Source organism: Canis lupus, chromosome 5 (assembly GCF_011100685.1).
Source record: "Canis lupus familiaris isolate Mischka breed German Shepherd chromosome 5, alternate assembly UU_Cfam_GSD_1.0, whole genome shotgun sequence".
Lineage (NCBI taxonomy): Eukaryota > Metazoa > Chordata > Mammalia > Carnivora > Canidae > Canis > Canis lupus.
Window position 1 is genome coordinate 53424229 of NC_049226.1, and position 15317 is coordinate 53439545.

A 15317-nucleotide genomic window follows, 5' to 3' on the forward strand; every position below is an offset into this window, starting at 1 on the left:
CATGTGGGTTTGTCAGACAGCAGACATTTCTGTGGGGGATTCCTTAGCACAGTTTGGGCACGTAATGGTCGTTTGGTAAATGTTAGCTGCTATTGGGACGCCTGGGTGGCTCAGTGATTGAGCGCCTGCCTTCGGTTCAGGTCATGATCCTGGGGTCCTGGGATTGAATCCTACATCAGGTCCCTTGCTCAGCAGGGAGCCTGCTTCTCCCTCTGCCTGTGTCTCTGCCTCTCTCTCTCTCTCTGTGTCTCTCATGAATAAATAAATACAAATCTTCTAAAAAATGTTAGCTACTGTTGTTGTCTGTGTTAGCTTCCCCTTTCTTCCTTTCATCGTATACTTACATGTCTCTTCTAGCTTTATAAGCCAAATTAAAAATCATATTCTGGTAGTGGCCATTGGTTTTGTTGACTGCTTTATTGAAATCCTGAAACTACACTGAGTCTCTTGAGTGTACTTGGTCCCTGGACCCCGGAAACCTCTTACTCATGTAAGGGTTCCCTCCAGCCTCCCATCCCACCCTCTGTGGGCCATCTTTAGTGTTCCCTATGCTCTATACATATGTCAGTCCTCATGTTTAGAAATATTTTAGTGCACTTGTTTTTGTAATTTTCTTAAAATACCATGAGCCTGTTGAGGACAGTTACTGTGATGTTGTCACCTGTAGATTCCCAGGCACTCGCACTGAAAATTTTCTTGAAATGAAGTGATCAGGGACCATGGTGGTTGGTAATAAAGATGGTGCCAGGTTGGAGATCCCACTCTGGAATAAAAAACAGCTTCTTTCCTGTGCCCTGGAGAGGCAAGGCATGGTGCTCTGTCTCTTGAGGACTAGCTGTCCTGTTGAGAAAATGCTCACGCTTTTCCAACCAACTGAAGGGAATCTGAGGTTACTCTCTTCTGGAGCAAAGTCAAGCCTAGACTGGCATCCCCTCCAATCATACCACAAGTTTGTAGGGGAGACAGAAAAAGCCATTGGGTTTTCCAAATGCTATCTCCATGCCTTTCAAGCAAATAAACAGAACATAATTCAGATCCAACCTCTTGTCTGTTTGTGGTCATCATCCATATAATCAGAACCGGAAACTCCCCAAGCCTTAGGCAAAGGAGGAAAAGAAAGGATTTGGATTGCTCCCAGATTAAGAGAGGGCAAAGAAACAGAATAAAGAGATTTTCTTTACTAGCCTTCTCTGTGGGATTGTCCCCACCCCCTTCATCCTTTTAACATTTATTGAGTGTCCATAGTATGTGCCAGACTCCGTGTTGATGTGACCCAGTGCTATTGCTTGATTTCTTTTAACTAAGCAACTTCCTGTACTCATTTTCTCCCATTACACCTTCCCCTACTAGACTATAAGCTCCCTGAGGGCATGGTTTATGCCATCTTTGTATTCCTTGTACTTTATGTATGTAGTGAAGACTGCATAAATGTTTGTTGAATAAATGAATAGATTAATGTAGCAGCGTATCACATCGTCCCAGCAGTCCCCAAGCTAGGTCTCCTTCTTCCCATTGCACAGGTGAGAAGGGCGTTTTGGAGATGGCAAATAACTTGCTCAAGTAGCAGGGAACAGAATCGAGATCATTAACCCAGTTCTGTCTAACTCCACAGCTCTTTTATATGTGTTTTATTGTCCTTAGAAACATATGTTTTACAGGCCTATCATGTGAACACTATTAAAAATAGAAGCTGGGGCCTAAGAGTGTAGCACAAATGTAAGGCACTTGGGGTCTGTTCCCTTCCTGAGTTTATTAGCAACGCTTTGGCTCCCAGGCACCACGGAGGCTGTGGCCAGGCTCAGGCATGGAGCTCCACGTTTTATCACGACGTGTGGAACTTTAAAAGCGGACTATTAATATCATACTCCTGGCTTCTCGGCTACTTTCCATAGCCAACTTGGCCACATTTCAAAATGTTGAGTGGGAGAACGAAGATGGTTCGGGCTCATAGGATATTTTCTCTCTCCCAGTCCCCTCGCCCAAAGATCAGCTGACTACTCTTGTCCTTTCTACCCCACCACGTTTACACACTGCCTCCCCTTGCCCACTCCATTCCTTTGCAGAGACAGTCTCAAGAGCTAATGGTTCCTGCCTTCCAGGGCCCCTCTGTGTTTACTTTGAGAAGGTCAGGCACAATGCTGTGGTGTGTTGCTGTTTCTTTCTTTTCAAAGCACCAGTATGAATTTGATAAAGTAAATTGTTGTTCTAGCAGGAAGCAGTTAGGGGTCACAAAATAAATAGCCGTAGAATTCAAATAAATCCAAAGAATAAAACCAAATAAATCCATGTGTGTATGCACAGTGATACATAAATACACTTTTTTAGAAAGTGAGCATTTTTATCGCTGCTGGTCTGGACCAAAGTAATTGAAAAATTGTGGAGTTCATGGTACATTTTTTTTTTTTTTTTTTTGGAGGTAGGCTGGGCCTTCGAGCAACATGACGGGAATTTAATTCTTTTTTGAAAAACATGAAAATGGAATTTTATCTTTTAAACAACCGCTTATCTTGGGATTTTTCAGCAAATGCAATTCACAGTTGGATGAAACCAATTTGCAAAGTTCAATTAGGGGATTCGAGCATTTGAGCATAACCTAATAGACTCTGAATGAGCTAAATATTCTCTTTAGTCTCTGTTCTCTTCACTTGAAGATGAATGGGGCCTGCTTAAATGATGATTTAACAGGACCTCTTCAGGTTGTTGGAAGACTCAACTCAAAAATGGCTATAAAGCATCTTCCACATTGCTGGTGGCTGTTACGTTAATGCTGGCTGTTAATAAGATAGTTTCCATGATCTTCCCTGGTCCTAACATTTGATGGCCCACCTTTTACTTTGTGCAGTGGCATTGCGGCTCAGTGTTGACCTTGGGTGGCAAGGGGAAGAAGAAGAGGTCTTCCAGTCTGAGAGGAGACTGTGATCCAAGACAGAGTCCCTGTGCACTGTTTCCTTGGAAGCGGTGTGCAGGAGGGCAGCAGACTGTGAGTCGGGAGAGGGGGAGGTCCAGGCCCTGGGGAACTCCAGAGGTCATACTTAGGGACTTTATCTCGTCTTGCACAGTGGGGAGTCGTTGACGAGGCCTAAGCAAGGCAGGGACGTGCTCTCGGTCAGGAAGTGAACTGGTTGATACGTGTGTGAGGCAATGAAGGCCAGGAGACTGATGTGGAGGCTGTTGGCAGTGACCAGGCAAGAGATATTGTAGGCCTTCGCTTTTTGCCTCAGCCTTAGGAGGAGCTTTTCCTGGCAGGTGATGGAATCCATTTGCCATGACCTTTAAGAGAATGGCATCTGAGCTAGCCCTGATAAACCAGCAGCAGCTGCCTGGTGCTCCCAGATGCCCTTGGGCTCTGCTCCAGGGCTACAGGCAGCAGGGCCCCACTCAGCTGCCTAGCCTTGTTAGGGACCCTTTGTGGAAGAAAAAGGTTGAAAAGGGCACCACTGAGCAGCTATGATGTGCCAGGCTGCATCATGCTAGAAGTTGTATGGTTCTCCTCTCCTTGTCCCCATGACTCATTTGTGAGGAAACTGAGGCTCCGGAAGCTGGAATTAGAACATTGCTAGGAAGTGGTGGATCTGAGATTCAAATTCAGGTTATCTGACTCCCGGGCCCTTCCCTGCTCCAAGCAACGGAGCCTTAGGATGAGCTTCTCCAAGGGGGTGGTGGTGATAACTAACACACTTGGAGAACCAGACATCATTAGACCTGAGGCTCTGTGGATAATTATTACAAATTAGGCTTATGTTTCAGCAAGGGGTGTGGCACAGTGGGAAGGCTCCTGGCCTGGCTCTTCCATTGTCCCCCTCGGCGTTCCTGGACAAGACTAGAGGATCATGCTGTGCTCCTATTGGGGGTGACCAGGAAGGACCAGGCATCGGGCATGCATGTACTGAGCGCTCTCTGTGGCCCAAAAGTCGCTACAAATGCACAGAATTACTGTCACTGTCAATGCTATTATTTGGGAGTGGTCTTTGCTGTCCATCAGTACTGCCTCCTTTTATTGATCTTTTCCCTTTGTCTCCCCTTTTTTTTTTCTTCGTGGTCCATGTGGCGGTTCCATCCTGAGCAGCTGGCTTGCCCTTCCTCATCATTGAGACAAGCACCATCAAGCCTTACCACCGAGGGTTTTATTGCAATGATGAGAGCATCAAGTATCCCCTGAAAATCGGTGAGACGATAAACGATGCCGTGCTCTGTGCTGTGGGGATTGTCATCGCCATCCTCGCGGTAAGCATCCGGGCTGCCTTGCTCAACCTGGCTCAGCGCCCCTGGATCGTATTTCAGAATATCCAAGCCAGCACAGGTTGGCAGATCAAGTAGAATTTGATTAATGCTGTTTATTTCATGTGGTTAGTATTATTACTAAAAGCGTTTTCAAATAATATACATGTATACACTGTAAGTATAATCTATATATGCACGTCTATACTAAGAGTATTATGAAAGTACGTGAAGCACCTCTCTAACATACTTTGTATATGTGATCCTCACGACCATCTGGTGAATTCTAGATACTGTTCTTACCTTTCTTCTACAAATTAAGAAACTGAGGTCTGCGGAGCAGCAGAGTTAGTATTTGAACCCAGCTGCCCCTTTCCCCAGAGTCTCAGCTCTGAGCCATGAGGCTGAGCCCCAGAGGAGAGAGAGTTGCCATCAGGTGTCACAGGCATTTTCTGGGCTGTCTTCACACCATGGTGTGCTGCTATAACAGCACATGCCACTAGTATTCTCTGGCATATCGTTCACTTCTCACATCCAGGGGCTGTGGTGGCAAAGTGAAAATAAAATGGGACTTGGAATCAAGAGACCGAGGTTCTAGACCTGGCACTCCACTGACAAGCTGTACATCCTTCAAACCAGGGATGACCATCTTGCTTCACAGTATTGCAATGAAGAGTAAAAGAGGTCATGAATATTGAAATTCTTTGCAAACTCCCAGTTGCTGAACAGGTTACTCAGGTGCAAGTATAAACATACAGATCTTCCCTTAAAGGAAAAGTCCTCACTGAGGATGCAAAAATGTGCCACAGACTTTGAGACAAAGTTCAGAGTTATTTTGAGCAATGGTCGCCTCGTGGAAAATGGGGTATGGCTCACTTGGGCTTTACTTGGAATGTCAGCACTCTGTTTTAGATGTGTCCACGTGGGGCAGCGGGGTTGGGGGAGAGAGTAGCTGATGGGAATCCAGTCTTGTAATTTGTGAGTTCTGCATTTTCACAGCTGTCCATTCTACACCTCCAGAATTTTCTGTTTGTTCTCTGCCCTTGAACTCCAGCCATGTGGGCATAAGGGATAGGCGTCATGTCCACCAAGATCATAAATTCTTTCTCTTAGATCCTTGAGTCATGTTTGTATTAGCCAGAACCTAGAAGCTTATCTTTGGCCTATATTAGAAGCCAAGAAGGAAGGAAGCTGAAGTTAAGAATACTACATGCAAGTTAAGTGCTAGTACCCTCATTATACAAATGGAAAACCAGAAGCTCAAGGGGGTTAAATGATATGCTCAAAGTCTACAGCAAGTAAAAACAGGGGCTCGAGCCTAGCTTATTCCTAGCTTATTTCAAAGCCCTCTTTTCCATTTTGCAGACTTGATTTCAAATTGAGAGTGGCTGTCCTATCCAAATTAACTGCTCAAGGTTTTGGCAGTTGGCTACTCTTGCCTATTCTGGATCAGATGCAAGCTGCTGATGGTACTGAACCACATTTCATGAAATTTTTCTTTTGACTTCCCCACTCTGGGGGTGGGTTGTAAACTCTGAGACCCCTCTTTGTTTTTTAATAACATCGTAAACCAGGCACACAATCAACAGTTTGAAATTGGGAAGGGGGATGGGGCCTAGTAGAATTCTTTCCAACCTTTAAAATGAAAACAGTCCATTTGGCAACTCTAGGAGTTTCTTAAAGGTGGACTGAGGATCTTTGTGTTCAGAAACTGAGAGATATAAAATCTAATTTTACTATTTGCTCCAAATTGACAGTGTGGGGCTGAGTGCTCCAGGAAGAATGGCTTTCCATGGAAAAGAAGTTTGTAATGGAAGGCAAATAGTTGTACAGTAACTTGTACTAAGGTTTGAACAGGTGTTTTTGACACTTGGAGGATCAGTTCATGGAGTGCTTCTAGGAAGCTGACTATAACTCAGGAGTGGTTATAAAAATAGCATAGGGACAGGGATGTCACGTGCCCTTTGCTCTCTCTACTTGCAATTAATATGGGCTTGCCTGGCATAGCGCAGTGGAGAGGGACCGTTCAGAGGCAGTGGCACCCTCAGCCACGTGAACCGAGTGAATCACAGCTCTTTCCAGCCCTTAGTTTCCTCGTCTGTGTTTGAATTCACTCATGGGGATTGCTCTGAGAATCAAATGCCATTACTTGTGGGAACAAGCTTTGTAGCACTGGGCTAAGTGGACATAGGGTGCTAAAGAAACTTCTGAGAGCTGTGCTTCTGGCCTGTTCTTCCTTCCTCAAGCAAAACTCCTGATCAGCAGCTCATTCCTTGCTGTTGGCCAAGACCAGCCCCCTCTTCCTCTTGAAATGCTAGCATTTCTGAGAAAAATCTGCTTTGAGGGGTTTAGTTTGGCTGGCTTTTCTCCTCATGTCATGTTGGTGTTCTAATTAAAATGCTCCTTGACCTCTCAGGTTTCCTTGAAATAGTCATGTGCCGTGGCCTTGGTTATAGGATGAGCCACAGCATTGCTTCCTTATCCCATACAATGTCAGCAAAATAGGTTTGGATAGTGCTTTCCTATAGTTCCAAAAAAAAAAAAAAAAAAAGAGAGAGAGAGAGAGAAAGAAAGAAAGAAAGAGAAAGGAAGGAAAAGAAGAAAAGAAAAGAAAGAAAAAGAAAGAAAGGAAAGAAAGAAAGAAAAGAAAAAAGAAAAGAAAAAAGAAAGAAAAGAAAAGAAAAAAGAAAAGAAAGAAAGAAAAGCAGGCAAGAAAATACCAAAATAATCGGTGTCCTTTGTTAGGTGCCCCTATGTGCCATAGAAGCCTATGAACCACATTCAAGCATTTCACCCTTGCAGAAACCCCAACAGTTAGGTAATCTTAAAGGTCTCGGTGTAGCATGGAGGTTGAAGGTAGAAACCCTGGAGCATATCTGAACTCCTGCTGTGGAATGTGTAGCAAGTTAATGAGCCCCATTGAGCTTCAGCAGGCTCATGTGTTAAATGGAGATGATATATGTAAAGTAACCCAGCACTTGGCACTTACAGTATACTCAATGAATGTTCACTGTTTCCATCATAAATGATAAGTAAACAGTCAAAAAGCGGTGAAATGACTTTGCCAAGACCTCATGTCTAATTAAAATTGAATCAGGAAAGGAGCTCCAGCTTTGGGACCCATCCTATCTCCCACTCTTTTCTTCTAGTTAGTTAAGTAAAATCCAGATCTCTTGACTCTCACTCCAGTGCTCTTTGCAAGAGGACTTCATGTCCAGATCCAGCAACCCCTGCATTTTGACTGGAGGCACGTGTGAGATGTGGGCTCATAATGAGCTCTGCTTACCCACTTACCTGCCGTCAAATATTAGAGTACTCATGGAAATAAGCAGAAGCAGAGGCCTCAGAGGAAAAATGAGTAATTCACTGTAGTGTACTCAATTCTGGAAAAGCTATATACGGCCTAAATTAAACAACAACAACACATTTCCCACTTTCCCATTATGACTGGTCATAGAGCCTGGCTGGCTCCATCCAGGATCTGCTTCTGATCAGAGGGCGTGAATGACAGGGAGGGTGGAGGGGGCTCCCGGGCTGGAAATCTAATCATCCTGCTACTTGCTGCTCAGGCCTTCTCCTGCCGACCTCAAGTTTGTTTAAAACAACAAGCGAAGCCTTGCCCGATGTGGATACCCTTGCTCTGGTTTGAGCGTCCCCACAACAAAGGAGTGGGGTGCTGGGGCCGTTTAGAGTGTGATGTGGATATGCAGATCATCAGAAGTTATGGAGAAAGCAGACACCTTTCTATGGCAGGAGATATGGAAAAATCTAGTCGTTTTGACTTCTTTTTCAGCTGTATCTCAGATTCTGGAATTATAGCATAATAGGAATTCTTTCCAAATCCACAAAGCAGTGGTTCCTATCCTGCCTTGTAAAGGTTTAATGACTCTAGCAGCAGTGAGATTAGGAGCAAAACCAGTAAAGTATCACCCCCTACCTAGCCTCCACTCACTTTGCCTTATACTGGACTGTGAAGAGTATTATGGGCGAAGATTTTAATATGGAAAAAATGTGTATTATTCATTTCAAATAAACATGGGCTCAGTGCTTGCCTTGGTCAGCCCCTGAAAGTGGTTTATATAGATTCTTAATATCTAGGAGTTGAAGTGTGGATGAGTTATGGGTGCATCCCCTTCTCCCTCTGGCCATATAAGTTCTACTTCTCAAAGATCTGTTGAATGTAACTTCATAATAAATATTCCTAACTAGAGAAGAAGCTCAGGCTTCGGCATCATCTGGTTCAGGTTCATGTCCCTAACTTTTGTGCTCATTCATTGCCCCACCCCTTGGAAAAGAACCGTACCTTTTCTGTTAATTGGTGACAGGAGCTCACAAACCCTGTAGGCTTTTTTTCTAGAGGTCATGTCAAGTGACATTATGTGTGTCATCGGCAAGAATCATCCTTTTCATTTCCCTCGTGTCCTACAGTCAACAAAGTCTGCGTCATGTGCACATTCCCTGACTTGCACCTGGTGGTGATTCTGGGAGGTGGATTGTTATAGCTAAGGCAATAGGATCAAGGATATTAAGTGACTTTCCCATAACTAATTAGTGGCAGGGCCAGACGAGGGGTCTTCTGATTCAAAGGCAAGGCTTTTCTTTTTTCTTTCTTTCTTTCTTTCTTTTTTTTTTCCCCCTCAATAATGGCACCACTTTTGCCTTGTAAAGCCTTCCTGCCTGCCTTTCACAATGACTTATCAAGCACCTCTGAGGTAGCAGGTGCTGGGGACCCGATGGTACACCTCTGTCCTAGTTTCATCTCAAGCAGACAAATAGTACCTTCCATACTTCTGTCCTGGCAACATGATCTGTGTCCGGCTCTTGTCTCCCCAGTCAGATAACAGGTTCCTAGAAGGCTGAGACCAGGCTTTTCCTCTTGCCCGTGGTAGGTATTAAATAAACCCCAGCAGACCTCTCTCTCTCCAGGAAACATTCCTTGGTTGCTTCCTCCCCTACCTTCCGAAGGGCCCTACCTTCCCTGGGCCCACCTCTGACTTTGCAGTTACTGTGTGGAACTGCCCTGTTTTTTTTTTTTTTTTTTTTTTTTTTTTTGCTTATCTGTTTTTTAGTTACTCCGAGAGCTGCAGCAGGGCCGGGGACCTGTCTGGTCTGATTTTGAATTGCGAGTGCAAGGCACAGACTGGGGTGCTCAATATGTATTTGTAAGAATCACAAGCCATACAGTTTGGGCAGAAAATTAAAAGCGTTAGGCCAGGAGATGTCAGAGGACCTACGCGGCAGGGAAACGTATCCCATTTGCTTCCCTAAGATCTTAAATAGGGTCCATGGTGCACATGGGACCATGCTGTGTAGCACACGCAGATTTCTTGCTGGAGAGACAAGAAGAGCTTAATACCTCCAAGGCTTGTTTATTCAGGATCGGGCTTCAGTGTGCCCACATCTGGACTTCATTACTTCCTCCTCAACCCCCCCGGCCCCAGCCCCCTTTATCTGAGAGAGCACTGCCAAGAAAACAAGGTTCCCCAAGATTACCTCCTCATTAAAGGTTAGGCCAGTTTTCAACTCTGAAAAAAAGTGAAGTGGGGCTGGCCCAGTGGTGCCTTGGTAGGAGACCCCGTCCCCCAGTTTACAATCCACTACATCTGTGCAATTACCAGGACCACCCACGGAGAGGGGCCACATGAATCCTTCAACTGTGCCGTTCCCTGATCAAATGGCCACAGAGTTCTTCTGAGACCTTCTTATCCCCGAGGGGATGGAGGGAGGGGGCATCTATTTGCCATTTTAAAACACAGGCTTTGGGATTAGGATCTAGGTCACACACACACACACACACACACACACACACACACACACACAAAGACATCCAGCCCCTGGGAGAAGAAAGAGCTGCAGCAGTTCCTCTCAGTTCTATGTAGCTCTAAGGGCTTAATGACTACTTGGAAAATGTATCCAGTATGAAAATGGTTCTTACTTTATCCGTTTTAAGTGATAATGCTCTGGAGGCTGAGAAATCCATTCTGTGAGTCAGTGTATATTAGGGGATGGAGTAGAGAATCTGATTACATTTACAAGCTATCTAATGGGGTGGGAGGAGGCTAATGCCTTATCTTAAATCCTCTTTAATAATTGGATGAGGTAGGTATTATTTACCTTGTTTTACAAATGAGAGAGGGTGCGGAGGCTTATGAGGGAGAAGTGGTTAGTGCAAGGTTACTGTGTGGTGAATGTGAGGGAGCAGGAGTTAAAACCCAGGGCTCTCGGGCTTCAAAGCCCAGTGCTTGAACTGACATGTGTTGAAGGCCTGTTCGGTGCTAGGTGCTATGCAGAGTGCTCTTTATTTCATGAGCTATAAAGACTTGTAGTTTCTGGGCTTCTTTGGAGAACTCAGCGTATGGAGGAGCACAAAACATTTAGGCCACTGGGCAGATGACCGGCAAGGATCCTAAGATCGGCAGTGTGCAGTAGTGTTTTGCATGAAGTGGGTTTTGCAGAAGGCAGTAGCTTGCTGTAGGTGGCTGCTTGGTGAGGCCTCCTTTAGAACAAGCAGACATTGTGGTAGATTCCTCAGCCTACAGCTGGTATAGAAGACACAAGTACTACCCTGGGAGCTGATGGTCTAAATACAAGAATGACTGATTATTCTCAGGCAGACTGAGAAGTTGGTCAGAGAACATGAGGGGAGCCAGAGCTGAGAGCTTCAAGGACAAAATAGGCCAAAGGCAGCAGACGGGATGAGATATAAATAAAGTGCTGCTGTGGGAATTCAGAAGACCACTGAAGTTTTATTTTCATTGGTGAAGATTTCATCATTATTGCCATTGTCATCATTCATCAAGTACTAGTCCAGTTAATTATCACAATGGCCCTGGAGCTCTTGGTACTGGCATCATCCCCTCTTTACACATAAGGGAACTGAGAGTTACAGCACTCAGTCATCCAAGACCCATAAGTTAAAAGAGCCAGAACTTTAACCCCGTCCACGAGTTGACACTAGGAGTCTATATTGAAGGGCGCATAGGACTTTTATCTCATCGGATAGCCTGGCTTTCCAGGCAGAAGGGGTTGCTTCAGGGATGAGAGGCTGAAACAATGGAGTGTTTTCAGGAAATGTAAAGCAAACCTGTTTGGCTGGAGAAAGAGAGTATCAGGAAGTAGATAGAGATAAGGGAGAAAAAGATCACACTGAGATCCTGAAATTCCTTGACTGGTGACGAATTTTTACCCAAATTAATTGGCTAGAGATTGGTGAAAGTATGTGAAGCCAGCTTCATCAATTTTGCAGCCAGGGTGAGGATGAGGCCTGAATCTTGGTAGGGATAATTCAAGGGGATATGATGGGGAGAGATGGATGACAGATAGCTTGTGGAAGTAGGATGACCAGAATTAGATGACGGTGGGATAAGGAGGCGAGGAAATCTATAGGGTCATGTCCTTACAGCTCTATGGTGGAGACTCGAACAGAGATGAAGGGAAGAGCAGTGAGGTTTGAGACAGAAGTTGGAAGGAGTATGGTCTGAGACTGGGTTAGGTTGACATGCTAGTGTCACTGGTTGATAGCTAGTTGGGAAACTTGGCAGAAGATGGGAAGATGACTGATTGGAATAAGGGGTAAGTTGAAATGAGAGAGAGAGAGAGAGCGAGAAAGAGAGAGAGAGATGCCCCATTCTGAGAAGATGGGTGGTCATCTTCACAGAGGTAATAATTCAGACTGTTGAAGCAGCAGAGATCACACCAGAAAGGCAAGACTTCATCCCCAGTAAGACTCACATTTATCTTGGTAGAACTCTGAAGGGGGTCCACTGGAAGGAGAAAGGTGTTTGAGAAATAGGAAGAAAAGCACAGTGATGTGATATTCAGGCAGTTTAGGGAACTCAGTGTCAAGAGTAAGAGATGGGCAGCAGGCAGTACTGCAGAAAATACATTGAGGAGACCCTTGCACAGACAGACAGAGCTAGTCCTCTAGGAGTCCTGTGGCTGCGAGTCCTTGATGTTTGGGGAAATAATGATGTTTCATGCTTCAGACTGCCTTCTTCATAAAGCTTATGGGCTTTAGGCAGCTACCACAACTCATTTCAGCCATGAGTGACATGGTTCTCTCTAGCCTCTTTGCTGCCTATATTCTCGATATTGGAGTTTTGACTTACCCACAGAGCCAGGAACTCCACTGGTGGCCTTGGATAGAGCTCTGTCCTCATGGCCTCTCCCAGTCTGCAAGGCACTGATCTCCTGCCAAGAGGCTGAAGACAACCAAGCGGGACAAGCAGCAAAGATTAAATTTCTCATCAATTATTTCTAGTCACTAAAGATACTGCATTCTCTTGTCCTAGATGGACCATCCAGCTTCAAAGAAAATATACTCTGTCTCCATCCTTAGAAGCAGGACCCAGATACATTACATTTTTCCTTTTGCTTGGGACTGAGAAAAATGATTCCCCCTCCTTTATTGTCCATCATCCAGTGTGTGTTGGCTGAATCTATTCTGGACAGCAAGAAGTTCATTAGTCCGCATAAATGGAGATGCAGAAGAACAGCTTGGCACCAGGATCTGAGGTGTGCAAATGCCTGCCAAGAATATGCCACCTTACCAGGTGCTCTAGGAGCATCTGTCTCACTGGCCTCACAGATCCTGCTGCCTGTTAGGACTTCTAAGAGAGAGCCGGCTTGATGCTGTGGGACAGGGTACAAGAAGCAGAACAAAGTCCAGGCTGCCAGGACAGCCCTGCCTTCACCGAATTTCTGACCAAGGATGGTTCTCTGGCCTTCCTCATACTTAACCTAGAAAGTGTGATAATAATTTCGTAATTCATAGGGCATTTTAAGAAGCAGATAATGTAATGGATGTGAAAATGAGTTGTAAGGTGTAAAGCACTACACAGATATTATTCAAGCAGATCAGAAAATAGGGAAGTTTGTCCTTCCAACTCTTCAAACTCAGCAGTCTCTAAAAGGGATTGTTGGGACACTGTGCAAAAGTCTTAACTTTTCTTGGGATAATTTATATAAAGAGCGGAACGTGACAAATGACACACAGTACAGGAGGCTTTCCTTGGCTGCCTGGGGTTTAGACTTCTTTCCTGTTTGTTCCCCTGATAAAAGGATCCTGTAGATGAAATGGTCAAAACTACTCTATCCATACACATATTTTCTCATTCTACTCTGGAGGGGTGGTACTTCCAAACTCTTCAATTTGTAATGTTCTTTTCCAAGGAGCTTTTGGGAGGATCTTAGAAAAGATATTTTCTACAAACAGGTGTTAATTTTCTCTTTCCTCTTCTCTAAGGGAAAGAGGGGGAAAAAACTAACTTTTGGAGGGCTCTGCTTCTAGGTGCCAGGCATGGGACATATCACCTGTGGTATCCTTGGCGATCCTACCAGGGAGATGTCATTAATCTTGCTTTTATAGATGGGGAGACCTAAGGCCAGAGAGGTGAAGTCCCTTGACTAAGGTAAGAGATGGGGTTCAGACTGAGGTTTATCTGGCTCCAAAGTCAGTGCCTCTTTGACCACCCTGTCCTCCCTCCTTTCCAAAAAGTCAATGTTCTCCAAAGTTCCTCTGCGGAACACATTGGTATTTGTGAACATGTGTGCAGTGGAGCTCTTTTACGCCAGAAAGGATAGACAGAGAGGAGCTGTCCTGGAGCTGGGGACAAACTGTTACCGTTCTCAGGCAGGGAATGATCTCTTTCTGTCCCCTTGTAGCTTAATTGCAATGCTTTCCTGCTTTATTAGTTTCCAGGTTCTGTGCCAAGTGCTTTAAAAGGCAGGTAGGGGAGAAGTCTCCTCTGCTGCCTGGCAGCTTGCCATTCCCCTCCGAATCTGCTGCTTGCTGCTTCAGAAAGGGATCAACATTGAAGGCATTCTTCTGGGCATATCACAACCTTGCTGACTGAAGCAGAAATGAGGGCTCCAGGGGCTGGAGTCGGGGGTGGGGACCGAGCCTTTGTAGGGGGAGGGAAGAGCTTATTTTATTACCTAGGAATAAAAACATTGTGAGTAATGAATAAGGTCCGAAAGCAGTAAATCTGGAACTCCAGAGTTAGGTGTGTAGCATGTCAGAGAACAATTTAAGCCTTCGCCTCTTCGGCAGAGGTGAGGTATTCGGACTGCCTGTCCCAGCCCGAATTTCATTCAATGGTCTTTTAAGGGTTAGGATTACAAGAAGCCAAGTCCGGCTGGTTCATAATGATGATTTATGGCTGTGTTGTCGACTCCCCGACCCTTCTGTATGAGGGGATAGAGAAAATACATAATTTGTTGCTCATTAACTGCAAGATCTGTCAGGGCTGCCCCAGAAGCCATGTGGTCCTGGAGTCATGTGTCTGCTAAATGGCTTCAGCCTGGCCCTGTCCTTGAAAATATGCATTTGCTATTCTGGGGTGGAAATCGTTTTTAATAATGATAGAAGTACGGCTGATCCCCAACTTCTGGTGGTTTGACAGATTTTTCGACTTTAGGGTGGTGCACAAGCAATACACATTCAGTAGAAGTCATAGTTTGATTTTGAATTTTGATTTTTTTTTCCCCTGGGCTAACGATGTGCAGTATAGTGCTTTCTCGTGATGCTGGGCGACAGCAGCAGTGAGCCACGGCTGCCAGTCAAGCCCTGTGATGACGAGGGTAGACAGCCCATATGCTTACACCATTCTGTACCCGTGCAACCATTCTCACCTCCGGTGCGTAGTCAATAAATTACATGAGCTCTTCTACAATTACTTGTAAAATAGGCTTTGTGGCCATTGATGGTGCCCAACTGTAGGCTAACATAAGTGTGCTGAGCATGTATAAGGTAGGCTAGGCGAAGCTATGATGTTCAGTAGTAGGTCAGGTGTATTCGATGCATTTTTGACTTAACGATATTTTCCACTTAGGATGCGTTTATCAGGAGGTAACACCATCGTAAGCCAGGGAAGATCTTTAACAAAAAATTCTGTCCATGTAGTCTGTTGTGAGGCTTAAGAGTCAGCATATCTGGGCTCTACTATTAGCTCTGTCGCTTAGCAGCCTCAGCTCCTTAGGCAAGTACCTATCCCTCGGTGCCTTACCATCCTCAGCTGTACAGTGGGTATCGGTTCTTCATAGAGTCACAGGTCGAATGGAACCGTAAAGTATGAAAGAAATGTACAAGGTTGCTGCTC

The 15317-nt window shown here is 45.0% G+C and overlaps 1 protein-coding gene across 2 annotated transcripts in view; it reads left to right on the forward strand.

The window, feature by feature from the left end:
- Positions 1–15317, forward strand: part of PLPP3 (phospholipid phosphatase 3) — an 82020-nt gene that overhangs the window by 37360 nt on the left and 29343 nt on the right. For both annotated transcript variants that reach the window (XM_038537423.1, XM_038537422.1), the window contains exon 2: positions 4067–4224. In XM_038537423.1, the coding sequence (XP_038393351.1) occupies positions 4067–4224 (158 nt within the window). The remainder of the gene's footprint in view (positions 1–4066; positions 4225–15317) is intronic.